At 35.1% G+C, this 19,303-nt stretch overlaps 1 protein-coding gene across 1 annotated transcript; it reads left to right on the top strand.

The window, feature by feature from the left end:
• The first annotated feature begins 962 nt into the window (after positions 1-962).
• LOC109109340 (chitin synthase chs-1-like) lies at positions 963-19,249 on the top strand. Its single transcript, XM_042743614.1, has 21 exons — positions 963-1,012; positions 1,344-1,479; positions 1,595-1,783; positions 2,027-3,039; positions 4,593-4,682; positions 4,763-4,915; positions 5,001-5,175; positions 5,256-5,357; positions 5,448-5,586; positions 8,215-8,415; positions 8,499-8,783; positions 8,938-9,117; positions 9,723-10,107; positions 10,254-10,285; positions 10,376-10,440; positions 10,746-10,856; positions 10,982-11,199; positions 11,282-11,354; positions 17,410-17,604; positions 18,651-18,761; positions 19,055-19,249. Exons 1-21 carry the CDS (start codon positions 984-986, stop codon positions 19,247-19,249), a joined length of 4,077 nt encoding a protein of 1,358 aa, XP_042599548.1. The 5' UTR covers positions 963-983.
• The last annotated feature ends 54 nt before the right edge of the window (positions 19,250-19,303 follow it).

The following is a 19,303-nucleotide window of genomic DNA, read 5'->3' as shown; positions in this document are numbered from 1 at the left end:
CATATGAGACATTAACAAATGGATCACATACTGTGTATGAGTGCCTATTTTAGACAGGCCTCAAATTCATGAACAAAAAGACTCACAAACTCGACTTACCCGTTTGAATCACACTGATGAATTCTTAAGCAAAAAAAAAAAAAAGTTGCACTTTACTTTTTAATGCTTAAAAAGTTTTTGCTGGGTCTTGTGTGTTAAGTTTTGGAACCATGTCCTAACATGCAATTATGAAAAATGACAAAATCATAGTCGTCCTGATCTAACAGTCCAGAAAATAATTATTTCTTTTTCTTCAAAATATCAATTTCCTTGTTGTCTAGTGAATGTTTTACTTAAAGCATATTAATGGAAACCCAAAATCATGAAGGGGTTTCTCCTTAAAAATGTATTTCCTTCTTCCTTGTATGTCTTGCATAATTACAGTCACATTTTATTCTTTGCATGTACTCAGTTGGGTTCAGGTCTGGACTTTGTGTAGGTCAGCTTTTTTTCTCACCAGACACCATTTCATTTATGCATGTGCAAGTGCACTGTCACACAACTAAAGGGCCAAAACTACTTTTTTAAGGTGAAAGAACAGAATTCCCTATTATATCACTGTATATCATATAGCATTAGGATTTTTCTTCTCTTGAATTATGTCCATTATTAGTGTAACCCCTTAATTAGAAGGGATTCCCCCCATTTTTTTGACCGTGTAGTGTATCTGGTGAGTCACTTATATTTGAGGAAACCCTTTTCATTATCAAGGAAATTAGACATTAAACTGAACTTGGACAGGTAGATGATTGCTGTGTAAAGATAAAGAGGAACTAAATAAATATAAAAATCTGATTAGCATCACTTTATATTACATTACGTCATTTTTACATCAACAAACCATTTTGAATAATAGCGTAGTGCGCCCTCCCATCTGGTTATAAGGCTCTCGTCCATTTTACAGATGATTAATCAAACGCTTTCGCTGCTCTGCAAGCATCACTATGAAACAGCAACAGAGACATGAATTCAGGTACTTAAACACTTTTTTTTATAATATACTAATTTAAAGATTAATTGTTTAATTTCCTTAGTAGCATTTTTTTAAGTACTTATTTCTGTTAACATAATAAGAATATATATAAAATTGATGTGTTTGTATGTTATCTTCACACATTCACACTTATTTAATTGTGCATTTTTTATATAGTTTTTCCAAATGTTATTTGTTTTTGAAAAATAATTATTTACTTTCTGCTAACGTTTATTCATCATATATAAGTGTGTATGTGTATATATTTGTGTGTGCATAAAATATTTTATGCTACAATAATATCCTAATGCCTTATTTTCTTCCAAAACAGGCCGTCTTGGGATTTGTGCAGAGAAGTGCCATACATTCAAGATGAGCAGATGCCAAAGAAACGAGTGCAGTTTTTGAAATGGTTCTCGTGTGCCATTGTTGGCATGCTTGTCTTCGTCCTTGCACTTCTCAGCAAAGTGAGTTGCTTTACTAATCATTGGCTAATCATTTTATGGATAATGGGATAACGTTTAACTTATCTATTGAATATTACACAAAATGTTAGAATGAAGATCTTTTTTATCTTTACAGACATCATTTCTGCTATTGATTACATTTGGGAACAATCAAACTAAGATTATATGTTCAGAACAAAAACCGACCGCCCTACTCGGTATTGGCTTTGTTCTGGTTGGGTCAAGTGTTCTCCTTCTGCTAAAGAGCACATGGAAGTTCATTTTCAAGAGTGCAACCATGCCCTCGAAAAAAACTCTTTTTTGGGTAAGCAAACAAATTTGTAATTATTTTTTAAAAAGTTGTAAATTAAGATTATTATGCTTATTATGCTATTGAGCTTTTTAATTTAGTGTTACTTGCCATTTCTTTAAAAATGTTTGTTATATCTTTTAGCAATTTCTAAGTGAAAATTGTTTTAACACCAAGTTTTTTTCAGTCTAGTAGACAGCATAGAACCTGATTATGAAGGCCGTAACCATTCTGACTTTGATTTGACCTTTCTTCTAGGTTCTGTGTGTTGAGTTCCTGGTAGCACTGGGAGCAGCAGTTCTAACAATAGTAGCCATGCCACACTTTGACATTGTCACCAATGTGATGATCCTAAACAGCGTGAGCATCCTGTCCTCAGTGTTCCAGGTGGTTGCTGAGTGCCTTGCTAAAGAGCGGAAGCGGCTTATAATGCTCCCCGTATGCTCCATTTTCTTAATCGTCACAGGTTACGTGCTCTTTGTGATCAGTTACTTGGCATTCGAAAGTTCCTTAGCGATAAATATATCAGTTGGCCTTGCCATCGTTGGGACCATCTTTGTTTCTGTGAACTGGTGGGAGAACTATAGCACGCTCTTTGCTGTATCATTTCTAGAGGACATTTCCAGAGACATCGCTCAGTCCCGTAACGTGGTCTGCATCATCTCCAGTTTGGTGAGAATCCTGGTTACGTCAGCTGTGGTTGGAGCTTATGTTCCTCTGTCAGGTCGAGAATGGAAATTGGTCAAACTCGTCTTCGAAACAGTCGTCGTTTCATTGGTGGCGATCCAGATTGCATCCTCTGCCTTGTGCCGCTGGTTTGTGGTTGTGGCTTGTAAGATGCATGCCCTGCGCCGCAGCTTCGTCCTGCCCATGTACCTGGCCTCGATCACAGTTTTGGCAGTGTTTCTAGTTCCAACTACAGTCAGGCTCCCAAAGTCCAACCAAACTTCTAACTGTTTTGATAACTTTCAGCCAAAATCCAGTGATGAATGGTTGCTTTTGATGTTGACTGATGCTATAAGAACTCTGAACACCAGGGACATTGTGGCACACAAGAAGACAGGAGGACTGGTTTGTTTGGGCTGCTCTGCTCTGAGCTGGTGGCTGGGACTCATGCTCAGTACAGTTTACATCTGGTACCTAAAGATCCATCGTATAGAAAGAACCCAAGATCTGTTTGTGCGACGCATGTATGAAGGAGCATTTCTGGAACAGTCCATGTTGCTAAACACCCGTTTTGAAATCAGAAAGAGAATCAAGGAGAAGAAGTGGTAAGTGTTTTTACTTTCTAAGTATAGTTGCATATATCAGTAATATATCAGCCAATATTAAATATTTTTTATTTATCCGTAACAAAACTGAATATTTGCATGTTGAATGTTTTTTACATTTATATAGTTATTTTATTTTATTTATAATTTACATAATGGATATAAAATATAAAAAACCTTAACATAAAATTACATCTAAATCTAACTTAAAGTCTTTAAACACTCTTTTAAACACTAATAATAATACATATTGGTTACATATGTTGGTTATTAGCTCTAACATAATTATGTTGTTATTGGTTTGAGTCAGATTTTTTATTATCAGTGCATCCCTTTAAATCAACCACTCTAAGTTAAAGCATGATACACAGTAAATGTGTTCCCATCAAAGGGTTACTCCACCCAAAAAAAGAAAATTAAGTCATCAATCACTTACCCCCATGTCGTTCCAAACCCGTAAAAGCTTCGTTCATCTTCGGAACACAAACTGAGAGACTTGTGACTGCCCCATTGACTGCCTAGTAAATTATACTGTCAAGGTCCAGAAAAGGGTGAAAGACATCATCTGAATAGTCCATCTGCCATCAGTGGTTCAACCTTAACGTTATGAAGTGACGAGAATACTTTTTGTATCTGAAGAGAACAAAAATAATGACTTTATTCAACAATGTGTCTCCTTTGTGACTCTCCGCATCACCGTAGTGCTGTTTTGGAGAATATCCACTTTACGCAAACTGCGTACGCTATTCTGTGTCAGCCACGACACATACGTGTATTTACACTTTGATTTGAATGAAAACAGCTCATCTGTGCAGCACAGCTGACACAGAAGAGCGTACGCGGCTTTCGTCCAGCGGATATTCTCCAAAATGGCGCTACAGTGATGTGGAGAGACACAAAGGAGACAAATTGTTGAATAAAGTCTTTTTTTTTGTTTTCTTTGCGTACAAAAAGTATTCTCATCGCTTCATAACATTACAGTTAAACCACTGATGGCAGATGGACTATTCTGAAGATGTCTTTCATACTTTTCTAGACCTTAACAGTGTAATTTACTTGGCAGTTAATGGGACAGTCACAAGCCTCCCTGTCTGCATCCAAAATATCTTAAATTGTGTTCCAAAGACTAATGAAGCTTTTACGGCTTATTAACAACAACCGAATAATAGATCAATTAATCATACCCCACACCTAAACTGAACAACCACCTAAAAATGACAAATGAGATCTGTTTAATAGTTCTTTCTCTAAGGCGTTAGTAAGAATAGAAGGAGAGCAAAATGAGCTGTTTCATCTGAGAAAGAGACCCCTCTCTTCATGTACTTTCACGTGTATCTCCTCCAGAGTTTAAAAAGCATTTCAACATCTCAAACTGTGCTCACATTTACCAAAATACCTGCAATAAAATAAGTCTGCAATAAAACCCTGTTTCAAAAAGATTTTGATATGAACTTAAACATATCTCATCCAAAACCAAAAACTGAGGAATATCAACATTTCCTTTGCATTTCTTAACATGAAATGACTTCATAAATATTTAATGTACTCTTTAGTGCAAAAGAAACCATCAGAGTGTTTCTGTGTGCAACAATGTGGCACGAGACCTACGATGAAATGATGAAGATAATCATCTCTATGTTCAGGTAAACACAAGACTACACTTACTCAACTTGTAAATAATTAAATTGAATTTTAATTGCAATATTATTTCTTTTACTACCAGGCTGGATAAATACAGGCCCAAGACCAAGGAACAGCACGATGTTGAGTTTGAATTCCATATTTATTTTGATGATGCTTTCAAGGATGTTGATAATGGAAGGCATGCAAATGAATATGCTGAAATTCTTGTGGATGTAATTAAAGAAGTTTACACGTAAGAATCCTCCTTAGTTATATCTGTTTATGTGTTCTGAGAACTTGTGTGCAATACTAATCTACTAACACTTCACATACATTAGCATTTTCAGTGAAGAGGATCCATGTACTTTCAAGCAGAAGGCAGCACTACCACGCCAGAAAATCATAAACACCCCTTATGGGGGTCGACTGGAATACACTCTTCCTAAAGGCAATTTGATGATGGTTCACCTCAAAGACAAGACCCTTATCCGTCACAAAAAAAGATGGTCACAGGTAAGATTAATTAAAGATCCAGTAAAAACACAGATACAGAATATTTTACCCAGAACTTCATTAATCATCTGTGTTCACAGATAATGTACTTGTATTACATTCTTGGCTGGAGTCTTAACAGACAGTACTTCAAAAAGCTTAAAGCAGGTGAAGAGCTGGATTCCCTTAAGGAGAATTTGAAGGTTAGTAGCTTATTATTAGACTTTCTACAGATTAATACAACATCAGCCAGAATATTTGACTACAGTATGTTTTTTTTCAATGCTCCTTAGAAAGACAAGAACACATACATCTTGGCCCTGGATGGAGACACTGATTTCCAGCCGTCAGCAGTCATGCTGTTAATCGACAGACTGAAACTCTACCCAGAGGTTGGAGCTGCCTGTGGCAGGATTCATCCCACGGGCACAGGTTGAATATATATTAAAGCTACACATTGTGACATTTGGTCCTCTAGCAGTTAAAAATAAAACTGTATTCCTCTTGCGGAATTTCATTGTTTTGGTTGTAAGTTGGCTCTGCTTGAATAAATGTGGTCATCTGCAGCACCAAAGTACATTATGGAAACTTAAAGAGATGTCATGGTGCCATTGTGTTTTGATTTATTGGAAACATTGATATTTTTAAATCAAAACACAATGATTGTTGATGGACCCTTGTCATGTGCTCTATGCAGAATGCAAACCACTTAGGTCGGTGTTACCGCTTTCCAAGGTTCAGATACAACCGCCATAAGAATTTTATTCTTTTCGCTACAAGATTGTTAAACTCTGATGAGAAAGAAATAAGAATAGTTATTAAGTCAAGTCAAGTCATCTTTATTTATATAGCGCTTTAAACAAAACAGATTGTGTCAAAGCAACTGAACAACATTAATTAGGAAAACAGTGTGTTAGTAATGCAGAATGACAGTTAAAGGCAGTTCATCATTGAATTCAGTGATGTCATCATCCAGCTCAGTTTAAATAGCATCTTTGCAATCATTTGCAATCAAGTCAAAGATATCGCTGTAAATGAAGTGTCCCCAACTAAGCAAGCCAGAGGCGACAGCGGCAAGGAACCAAAACTCCATCGGTGACACAATGGAGAAAAAACCTTGGGAGAAACCAGGCTCAGTCGGGGGGCCAGTTCTCCTCTGGCCAGACGAAACCAGCAGTTCAATTCCAGGCTGCTTTAATGTCACATTGTGCAGAGAACTCAACTGGTTCCTGTGGTCTTACAATAATCTAACCTTGAGGTCATAAACGCATGGATTAACATTTCCGCATTTGACATTGAGAGCATAGGTCGTAATTTAGATATATTTTTGAGATGGAAAAATGCAGTTTTACAAATGCTAGAAACGTGGCTTTCTAAGGAAAGATTGCTATGAAATAACACACCTAGGTTCCTAACTGATGACGAAGAATTGACAGAGCAGCCATCAAGTCTTAGACAGTGTTCTAGGTTATTATATGCAGTTATATGCAGTTTTTAGGTCCTATAATTAACACCTCTGTTTTTTCAAAAGACATGTTCCTGGATCAACATCTTTTGTGTTGACCCCAAAACCTAATCCTAACCATAATTTATTCCTAAAATCAATGTGAAATGATTAACATTGATCATTGATTAACAAGGGTGTAGAACCACCTAACCCCGATCATAAGCCTAAAACAGATACAGGTGCATCTCTATAAATTAGAATGTTGTGGAAAAGTTCATTTATTTCAGTAATTCAACTCAAATTGTGTATTAAATAAATTCAATGCACACAGACTGAAGTAGTTTAAGTCTTTGGTTCTTTTAATTGTGATGATTTTGGCTCACATTTGACAAAAACCCACCAATTCATCTCAACAAATTAGAATATGGTGACATGCCATTTAGCTAATCAATTCAAAACACCTGCAAAGGTTTCCTGAGCATTCAAAATGGTCTCTCAGTTCGGTTCACTAGGCTACGCAATCATGGGGAAGACTGCTGATCTGACAGTTGTCCAGGAGACAATCATTGACACCCTTCACAGACATTAAGTGCCAAAGAAGCTGGGTGTTCACAGAGTGCTGTATCCAAGCATGTTAACAGAAAGTTGAGTGGAAGGAAAAAGTGTGGAAAAAAAAGCAACCGAGAGAACCGCAGCCTTAAGAGGATTGTCAAGCAAAATCAATTCAAAAATTTGAGTGAACTTCACAAGGAATGTCCTAGAGAAGGCCAAAGAAACCTGGGCTTCCATACCACCTCAGCAGTGCCACAAACTGATCACCTCCATGCCACGCCGAATTAAGGCAGTAATTAAAGCAAAAGGAGCCCCTACCAAGTATTGAGTACATGTACACTAAATGAACATACTTTCCAGAAGGCAATTCACTAAAAATATTTTTTTTTTATTGGCCTATGAAGTATTCTAACTTGTTGAGATGGGGAATTGGTGGGTTTTTGTTAAATGTGAGCCAAAATCATCACAATTAAAAGAACCAAAGACTGCGCGAGTTTACAAGTGTCATTACAATGCAAATTGATGGACATAAAGATAAAATACCATAACTGAAACAGAAAGCTAAATAAATGTTAAATACACATTTTTCAGCGGGGTTCCCCTGATAAACGTTGCATTCCAGAGGCTAAATATCACATTATTGGGGTCGCTTCAACCCGCGGACATGAAAAACATCCCATTAAAAAAGTGTTGAAGTAGCCCAGTTCTGCGGGAATTCATTACATAAATAATAAAGTCAGTTTTGCTGAAATATACATAATCTATTGAATAGTTATGTCTCTATACTGATTGTTGCGCAGTGACACACAGAAATGTTGGTTGTATCGTGAATAAAACAAAAGTGCTGACAACATTATGATATAAAATTTAACAATTTACTGCTAGATGTTCATTGTAAAATCTGGTACCCACTTTTAGAAGTGAAGCAGACAAAAGAATTCTATTCTAAAAGAGACTACTTGTGTATAGATTTTAAAGGGGGTTCTCCCCCGTTAAAATCTATACACGAGTAGTCTCTATTTTTTTCTAATTGACTAATCATTTCTTCATTTGTGCTTGAGGGCCCATGGTGTGGTATCAGAAATTTGAATATGCGGTAGGCCACTGGCTGCAAAAGACTGCAGAGCATGTGTTCGGCTGTGTACTGTGCAGCCCTGGATGTTTCAGTCTTTTCAGAGGAGCTGCACTCATGGACAACAACGTCATGAAGAGATACACAACCAAAGCCAGTGAAGCCAGCCACTACGTTCAGTATGATCAAGGTTTGCTTGAAGATAACCACTGACAAATTATATCAATTCAGCTAAGACTAAAGTAATTCACCCTCTGTTTGTTGTAATGTCAGGTGAGGACCGCTGGTTGTGCACTCTGCTGCTGCAGCAGGGCTGGAGGGTGGAGTATAACGCAGCATCTGATGCCTACACTAATGCTCCACAGGATTTTAAGGAGTTCTACAACCAGCGCAGACGCTGGGGACCCTCTACCATGGCCAACACCATCGACCTCTTGGGCTCAGGAGGACTGACCTCTCAGAGGAACAGCTCTATCTCAAAACTTTACATCTTGTACCAGATTATCAGCATGGCAGCTTCCATCCTGGGCCCTGCCACTATCTGTCTCATGATATCAGGTAAAGTTTTTAGAAATATTTATTTTAATAAAAAAAAAAAACAGTAATCTGTGCTTATTGGATTTATTATTCTGTTTCAGCGGCATTCGAGGGATATGTTTTTACAGTAACATTTGTCCAAAATATCTATGAAAGTGCTTTGTTTATCTTGCAGGAAGCTTTGTGTTCATCTTGAATATGGATGAAAATATAGCCCTAGCTCTGGCCATAGTGCCCCCTATTGTCTATCTCATCCTGTGCTTCAAACTGAAATCTGACACACAGATTAAAATTGCAGCAATCATGAGTGTACTCTATGCATTTCTCATGGCAGGAACAATTCTCTCAATCATAGGTAACTTTTTTTTTGTCTTTAAGTATCTTTTAGTTTGATCAGCAGTTTTCTTTACAGCATCGTTTTCTTTTCCAGTTGGCACAGTAAGATTTTTTGAAAATAAATTAACACTTTTCTTTTCTAAGAATGCAATAAACTGATAAAAAGTGACAGTAAAGACTTTACATTATTAGGAAAAAATCATCACTGGAGTAAATTATTTTTTAAAACATTAAAGGACATAAGACAGTTATTTTAAATTGTAATAATATCTCAAAATTTGTACAGTTTTTACTATATTTTTGAAAAAATAAATGCAGCCTTGCTGAGCATAATAAAATCAAAAAAAAAAAAAAAAAAAAAAAAAAAAAAAATATATAATATATATATATATATATATATATATATATATATACATATACATATAAAAAAATCTTACTAAAACTTATGAATAGTAGTGTACTTTAGAATTAGATGCATTAGAAAATCTTACAATTCCCAACCTTTTGAAAGCACAGTATACTTTAGTCCATCAATATTTTAGACTGCAATTTTTTTTCTAAAAGATAGCAATATGATCTAACCTATATCTATAATACTTGCTCTTCTCTTGTCAACTCTCATAGGTGACTTAGTGAAGCAAAAGACTTTTCTGACCCCCAGTGGTCTGTTCCTCATCGGCATGGTGGTTTTGTACATCATCACAGCAGCTTTACACCCTCAGGAGTTCTCATTGGTCATCTATGGATTGTTATACTTCCTCTGCATTCCCAGTGGGTATCTACTCCTAGTTATTTACTCCATAGTCAACTTGAACAATGTCACGTGGGGCACTCGTGAAACCGGCAGCCAGGCTAAAACTATGACAGTCGATACCATCAAGAAGAAGGTCATGAACGCCACATGCTGCAAATGTCCATGCTTGGAATCTGAAGATCTGAGTGAGAAGACATTACCAGCAGAAACTATAACAAAAACTGAAAAGCCACATATTTCCTTGGAAACACAAAGGTAAAAACTTTTGCCTATACAATAGGACAATTTCACACTGACACTTCAATCCAGTCCTGTGAGGCATTTTATTTTGTAACTAATCTTACATATAGGCTTGGTTTTAATACTAATACTAAAAATAATACTGTATTCCTACAATTTAGGGATCATGAGTTCCAGCTTAGTCCTCATCAAAGTAAGTGTGACCATAAATAATATAATAATATTCTGGGTAGACTTATTGAATTTGACTACCATTAAAACTAATATTTGTTTAATCCAAAAGCTTGGATTGAACATCTGCAGATGAAATCTTATGAATTTCCTTTGGATGAATCTGCACTGCCTTTGGTAAGTCTAACTAACAAAATATTTGAAATTAATATTTTATTTGGTAATTTAATTTAAATATTATTTAGTTGTTTTTTATTCAGAAGCAGCCATGTATTTTTGTGCCATAATAGTTTTTTTTCTTTTTTTTTTCACAGTAATTTTTGGTCATGTTAACTTGAGCCTTTTGTCGTTGCAGATATGTCAACTGTATACTTTAAATGTTTTTGACCATGTCATGCTTTTATGAGTTGCTGATTAGATATTAGCAAAAGAAAAATTTCAACTGAGATTTTAATTCTGCATTTTTAATTCACATGTTGCAGGATGAAATCGATTTCTGGAGAGAACTGCAGAAGAAATATCTGGAACCTCTTAAAGAGAATAAAGAACAACAGGAAAAAGTTGCTGATGATCTGAGAGAACTTCGAAATAAGGTAAGCAAAAGAAATAAAGCATGTCAGTATGCAAAAAGTACTTTTTATGTGGTTTTGTCTAAATTATTTGCTCTGGAACAGTAAAGATTTGTTTTCATGCTGTTTTGCTTTTCTTTTTCTTACAGGTTACATTTGCCTTTTTCTTCTGCAATGCACTTTGGCTGGTGGCAACTTTCTTCCTTCAGGCGATTGGTGACTCAATCTCTATAAAGATCCCAAAAATCTATCCCAATGGAACTTATGACCCAACAGAAGTGTTTTCCCTAGATCCAATCGCACTGATGTTTCTACTGAGCTTCACAGTACTGCTGTTAATGCAGTTTGTTGCAATGCTTTACCACAGGTAACTAAACATGCATACAAGAATTAAATCACTATTACTGATAGAGAGACTTTTTTTTATTGATTATGTTCTTTTGTTTCAGAATCTACACATTAATCCATTTTGTGGCATATGCTGACACAGAAATTAAATCTTATAGAAAGCAGTCACATCAGGTGAGCCAATGGATCACACACAAAATTATGACATTTTAAATGCTATAGGTATTTTTTTTTTTTTTTAATGAACCATCATGTTGCACAGATCCTGGACTCAAACCACCAGCCTGAGACGTATGGGCCAGACACAGCTTTATGTTTCCAGAATCCATCTGCTAGGTCTATAACTTCAGTTTAATGTTTCGCATTTAATAATTAATGTTTATAGTCCAGTGGATAATAACATAGTGCAAATAGAATGTTCTGAATATTTATTTAGTGTTTAAACCTGAATTTAGAGTAAAACCTCAGGCCTGCCAATTAATGAATGAATTACATAACATGCAAATTAATAATTAACCACAATCAATTATATAGTACTGGATATTAGCATTGAATATTATTGACATGACAAGAAATGGCCAATTATGTGTAGTTTGTTAACCAATATATATTTATTTCCACTTTATCATTTCCATTCCATACAGTATACCATACCACTATATTTATTTCTTTCCTTTCTTTCTTTTAAAAATAAAAATAATTGCGCTAAATTAACGTTAAATTCACAGTTATGTAAAAATATTTAAAATCTATTTCTTTGAACATATTTACTGTAAAGTGCTTTTAAATAAATGATATATGCTCTTTTGAAATGGTCTCTCATTGTGACTCACAAAGTTTTAATGTTGTTGAACAGAAATTCAGTTTGTGTGAAAACTTGTATACTTGCTTCTAAATGCTAGAAATAATTATTTTATTGCTTTATGTGATGTAAAATAAATAAAAAAGAGGTAAAACAAGCATTATTCTATGAATCCTTGAATAGTATGAAAGAAAACACTAATAGATCACTTATATGCTAAAATAAAAAATAATAATAATAGTACAGCTTGATAGCAAGAGCTTTTACGTGAACGTCACATGCTGAATTCGTCCAATTAGTGAAACTGCACATATGCAAATAAGAACATTAACCCAGTATTTAGATAGTGTTAAAAGTCATCTTATCAATACCCACAATTAATTGATAATGCAGTATTAAATTTTGAATGACCCAGGGTTAACTATTTTTAAGCTTGTTAACTCATTACTGAAGCCCCCCCCACCCCCCCACCCCCCCCCAAAAAAATAAAAATAAATAAATTATACAAAAATCAAACCTAATGCGTTGATACTTCTCTAAAGTTACCAATATTGATATAATTGAATTGGTAAGCTCATTCTCCTCTCTCTTCTCTGATGTCCTGAGCTCGTGTCATTGAGCATGGCAGTGACATTGGTGTGACCCAATCTTGTAAACCGCATGCCTATCGAGTGAATCCCATAAAAAGGGAATTGCTTAAGAAGGTGGATTATCTGCTTATTCATAATTCTAGTGAGTAAATAAATATGATAATTCATCCTGATATTTAACTTGTTTTGAATGTGTGACTCTATTGTGCTGGTATTTTACCATGATCAGAGTTTATAGTTTTACTCACGGTAATGTGTCAGTGTACATGCTACCCTGCAGCTTACCCTCTGAGACTGATTACAATTAAATTGATTTCAAAGGCCTTAATTTTATGTCTGTTTTTGGCATTCCAAAAACAATTCTGTTTGATCAGTCCTCATGTCTTGATACTTCTCTTAAGTTACAAAGGCTGACATAGTTGAGTTGGTATAAGCTCATTCCACTCTCTCTTCTCTGATGTCCCTACCTGAACTCATGTCTCTGAATGTGACTTTGATGTTGGTATGGCCCAACTGGTAAAAAAGCATGCCTGTTGAGTGTATCCCATTAAAAGGGAATTGCTTAGAAAGGTGGATTATCTACTTACTCACAATTTAGCAGAACACAATTTTAGTTCTTGGCTAAAAGACAGGATGTGATTCCTATACTTGGACAATATTGTTCTGTAGTATAGTTTTTCCTGGTCAGAACATCTTGACTAAATTAGAAAGCTTTTTTCTAATCTGACCATTAATCTTGCTAAGCGCTAATTTAGAAAACCCACTGTGACATAATTGGGCAGGGTTCTGTAAGACTCATCAATGCTAAAACGGATCTGTACACAGTCATCTTGCACTGTATTGTATTCTAGGGATTGTGAAGTACTATTGAGGATTTTGTCAGAATTTTGCGAGTGTAGTCACACCTTTGACTGATCTGTCGAGCCCAAAGCGCTCTTTAAATGGTCAGAAATTCTGCCTTCAAAAATGCTAAAGCTTTATTATCAAATGTTCTTGTGCTAATCTTCTCCTAATTTTGAGAAACATTTTCTCCTTATAGTTGATGCTAGCGCTTGTGGTACCAGCACTGTCTGTTTGTTTTTAAAGATTTATTTGTGGCATTTTTTGACTTTATTAGTGTAGGACAGGAAGTGACAGGAAGCGAAGTGGGGGGGGGGTGGTGCTGCCCACAAGACTATTGGCACTGACACTTAATTTTCATTATGCTTTGATGTTTCCTATGTTTGTTTAATTTTTTTAAAATCAAACATTCATATTACATTCCCTTTTCATCATAAATTCATGAACGATCAAAAAAACCTGAGAGGTAAGTGTTAATCATTATATTATCCACTATGTGGCTTAAAGTATGTGGACACCTGAATGCACCCATATGTACTTGTTGAACAGTATTTTCAAAACTTTATCAATGGGGTTAGTCCTCCATAGTCCATACCAATTTAATTTTTCTGGGAAGGATTTTTACAATGTGATGGAAGATGAAGGGATTGGCTCCCATTCAGACACAAGATCAAATATAGCTGCAAGCAGCAATGACGGATCCAAGCCCAGGTGTTACTGCCACGCCAGTGGCATCAGGAAAACAGTCCACAGCAGGCAATATGCATATAACCCTGGTTTTTAGGGTTACAGCAATAAAAGGGTTAACAGCAAGAATGTCAAACAGATAAACACAGAAAGGGAAGGATATATAAAACTTTTAATTATCACAGTTTAAAGTAAGGAAGTTCTTGCTTTCATTTGAGGACGCTTTTCAATGCATGAGAAAATGTAAACATGGCATGAGAGCATGAAAACAGTGTCAGTTGCCTGAGTCTCATGCTGAAAGCATGAAAGTTGGCAGCCCTGATTTAATTCACTAAACTAAAATGAATACGAATAAAAACAAAAGCACAAAACTGCATTAGCCTATATTTTGATAACCCCATTACAATAGTCACTTTACAGGTACTGCTATCATAAAAATACATTGATTTGCAGGTTTGAGATTCTACATATGGCACATTTATTGTTCAGCAACAAATATTTTAGCAAAATGTATATTTTAGTCAGAATTATTGTGCTCCTATTTTATAGCGTTCCATCTGTTTGTTCACTGAAGTTCATGATGTTCAGGGGAGACTCACATGCAGAAGGCTTATCCATTCCTGACAGCAAAACAGAAATATTTCCATGACTTTATAACATTTACAATTGGAGAATATACCCGTGAAATGTCAGCACAACATTATCTGTCAGCACATACAGTGCCCTCCACTAATATTACCACCCTTGGTAAATATGAGCACAGGCCCTTTGAAAATAAATCTGCATTGTTTATCTTTTTGATCTTTAATTAAAAAAAAACACAAAATTATAAACTATCACTGAAGTAAATCAATTGAAAGTGGGGGGAAACTCACATTATGAAATAAGTGTTTGTCTCCAGTGCATGTTTGCCACAATTATTAGCACCCCTAGAAATTAAATAAAAAGAAGTAAAATATATTGGAAGTATATTCCCATTCATATTTTTCAGCACACCAGGGTGACTAGCGGCATGAAATTGTCCAGCCATGACCTCCTGTTCCACAGGATTATAAATATGAGTGAACACAAAAGCCAAATTCCCTTAATCATCCTTTATAAGGAGTAAAACTGAAGAATATAGTTATGATGTGCAAAATAAGATTGTTGAGCTTCAAAAAATAGAAAAGTGGCTGTAAGAAAATAGCTAAAGCATTTCAAATCCCCATTTCCACCATGAGGGCAATATGCCAACATAAGTGAAGGCAGTATATCTGTACAGAGTATCTGACCGGGCAAGCCAATTTAAACTACAGCATATGTGTTAACTATCTTACAAGCTATTTCAAAGACCTTAATATAAAGCTTGTCTCATGTTAAGCACCAATTGTGTTATGCAGTTTCCTCGCAGCAGCTCACTCACTGTCCTCTGCTATTTTTCAAATGCATTTGTATCAGACTACTGTATCTTGATATAAACAGTCCGTTACAAAAATTTACCATGGTTTTTGGTGTATTGATTACAACCCATGGTTACAGTTAATATAGACAAATACCATGGTTAAACTGGTTAGTGTAGCAAAACCATGGTTAATTTGTGGTTACCATGGTTAACTACATTAACCATGTTTTTTTAAAATGTATTATTATTTGTAGTAAAACCATGGTTAATTTCCATAAGGGTATATATCATTTATAAAAAATAAAAAAAATGATATACCAACTCGATATACCGCCCAACCCTACCAGACAGTCGAAAACAAAGATATAAAATGTCTTAGAAAAACAATAGAACCCTGTGCCCTTTATGTGCATGGGACCTAACAAAAAAGGTCACTGCGCCCTCTGAAAGGGCCCCTTAGAAACTGTAATCGGTTTCTTTGGAATGCCATTGTACGCCATAAAATTAAGATTTGTCACTGTAATTGACAGGAATAGTTCACCCACACTAAAAAAGGCCTTAATTAACAGACCTTCCTGATGTTTCAAACACAGTGTGATGAACAGACCAAAGTTGCTATTCATTGATTTAAAGAAATGCTGATCAGTCCAAATCTGACCAAATCAGTTTTGTAAACTGAATCAACTGATTAATTCAGTTGGTCTTCATAGAACCTTTGAATCAGTCTGATAAATTCCTTCACTGAATGATCTCACAGAATCCACTGGAACAGATATCGAAACACTCAGCAAGAATATATTTGCATATTTCACTCTATTTTTGCTTTAAATCTTGAAATTATACAATTTAATTCGAATCAAAACTGCATATGCTCGTGTGTAGCATCTTTGGTTGGATCGTGATTAAAATACTGTGATTGCCTCTTATTTCAAATGATGAGCGAATAAACAACAAATAAATTAACTTAAAGACAAAAATCGGCAATCAGCCATGAAAAATTATCAGCATATCATCATTGCATCACTAAATAAATGTTTTAAAAATTGGAATTTATTTTATTTACTGTTTTTGCAATGTGCCAACAAGATTTAATTTTACAGTTACATTTGTCCAAAATTTCTAAATGCTTTGTTTATATTGCAGGAAGCTTTGTGTTCATCTTGAATATGGATAAAAATTTAGCCCTAGCTCTTACCATAGTGCCCCCTACTGTCTACCTCATCCTGTGTTTCAAACTGACAGCAATCATGAGTGTACTCTTGGATTTCTCATGGCGGGAACAGTTCTCTCAATCATAGGTAATGGTTGTTTTTTATGTCTAAAACACAATTTATTTTCAATTTCCTGTTGACACATATAGGCCTACTTTTTGAAAGTGATTAGTACTTCTCTAGAATTAGGGTTATTAAAGTTAACAAAAATGAAAGCTGATAGTAAAATTAAACCATTAAAAATCATTTTAAACTGAATTAAAGCGAAGCATAAAAATGTTTATTAAAGCAATAAATCAACATCTTAGAATAGATTAGACTGAAATAATAGCTGCTGAAAATTCAGCTTTCATCCCAAAGAAATAAATTATATTTTTTTCATATATTCATATATATTAGACAGTTCTTTTAAATTGTAATAATATTTCAAAATATTGCTGTTTTATTGTATTTTGATCAAACAAATGCTGCCTTTTAGTCCATCAATATTTACTAGACTAATAGACTGCTAAAAGATGGCAGTAGGCTACTATCTAATCTTGGACATTGCCACAAAACTATCATTTTGTTTCTAGATGTCCATGACCAGAGAGCAAACATGTAAATTAGCTGAACAACTTGAAGACAAATGGGTGAAATATTGATCTATAATACTTGCTCTCCGCATGTCAACTCTCATAGGTGATTTAGTGAAGCAAAAGACTTTTCTGACCCCCAGTGGTCTGTTCCTCATTGGCATGGTGGTTTTGTACATCATCACGGCATTCCTTTATTGTTATACTTCCTCAGCATTCCCAGTGGGTATCTACTCCTAGCTATTTACTCCATAGTCAACATGAACAATGTCACGTGGGGCACTCGTAAAACCGGCAGCCAGGCTAAAACTACGGCAGTCGATACCATCAAGAAGAAGGTCATGAACGCCACATGCTGCAAATGTCCATGCTTGGAATCTGAAGATCTGAGTGAGAAGATATTACCAGCAGAAAAAATATCACAAAGGTAAAAACATGTCTACAGTTTAGGACAATGTTACACTGGCACTTCCATCCATCTGTGTTGCGTTTTAATTTGTAACTATTTTTATATTTAGGCTTGTTTTTAATACTACTACTAAAACTAATACTGTATTCCCACGATGTAGGGAATGTGAGTTCCAGCTTATTCCTCATCAAAGTAAGTATGACTTCCTTACTTAAAGGCATAGCTCACCCAAAAATGAAAATTCTGTCATCATTTACCTGTATGAGTTTATTTCTTTTGTTGGACATAAAAGAAGAAGAATAAAGAAGAAGAAAAATACAGTGGAAGTCAACCAGAAACTGATTGATTACCCCCAGTATTCAAAATATCTTCTTTTGTGTTCAGCAGAAGAAATAAATTCATAGAGGTTTAAAACAACTTAAGGGTGAGTAAATGATGACATAATTTTACTATCCCCTTAATATCATAAGACTCTAGATAGATGTATTGAATTTGATCACCATTAAAACTAATATATATTTAATTCCAGAAGCTTGGATAGAACATCTGCAGATGAAATCTTACGAATTTCCATTGTATGAATCTGCACTCGTTTTGGTAAGTCGTCCTGGTTAAAATGCAATATGTGTGATTTATATTATATTATATTATCATTTAAATATTATTTGTTTGATGTTTAGTTGTTGCTTTTTTATTGTATTATACAAAAGTAGCCATGTATTATTGTGCCATAATAGCTACGTTTCTCAGCTTTTTTTTTTTTGGGGGGGGGGGGGGGTATGTCAGTTGAATATTAATACTTTAAATGTACAGTTTGACCACACTAAACTTCCATTTCAATACACTAAACTACAACAACAACTGTATTTTTTGACCATGTCTTGCTTTTTGCATTGAGTTGCAGATTAGATATTAGCAATAATTAAATTTCCACTGATATGTTTTAATGCCTCTTTTTCATTTTAAATGCTGAAGGATGAAATCAATTTCTGGAGAGAACTGCAGAAGAAATATCTGGAACCTCTTAAAGAGAATAAAGAACAACAGGAAAAAGTTGCTCATGATCTGAGAGAACTTCGAAATAAGGTAAACAAAAGAAATAAAGCATGTCAGTATGCAAAAAGTACCTTTTATGTGGTTTTGTCTCAAGTAACTGATCTGCAACAGTACATATTTGTCTCCATGCTGTTAGCTTTTCTTTTTCTTACAGGTTACATTTGACTTTTTCTTCTGCAATGCACTTTGGCTGGTGGCAACTTTCTTCCTTCAGGCGATTGGTGACTCAATCTCTATAAAGATCCCAAAAATCTATCCCAATGGGACTTATGACCCAACAGAAGTGTTAAACTTTCTCCTTTACATACCAATTCTGTCTGTAGGTCTACGTTGAGGATTCTCTGGAACACAGCTTTAAGAGAAACATCATTCCATCCACTCTGAGCGATGAGCATTCGGAACAAGATGGCGTACTGTTCTGTTGCCTTGGGACAATTGCAGAAGCTGATATATCCTTGCCCCCTGCAGGATATTCAAACACCATGAGATGTATGGGCCAGACACAGCCTTATAATTAAAAAAAAAAAAGTTTATTATTTCCATTCCATATATCATACAATTATATTTCTTTC

This window comes from Cyprinus carpio, chromosome B18 (genome assembly GCF_018340385.1).
Source record: "Cyprinus carpio isolate SPL01 chromosome B18, ASM1834038v1, whole genome shotgun sequence".
In the NCBI taxonomy this organism is placed as follows: domain Eukaryota; kingdom Metazoa; phylum Chordata; class Actinopteri; order Cypriniformes; family Cyprinidae; genus Cyprinus; species Cyprinus carpio.
The sequence above is the reverse complement of the archived record's forward strand: the minus strand, read 5'-3'. Positions and strand labels throughout refer to the sequence as shown.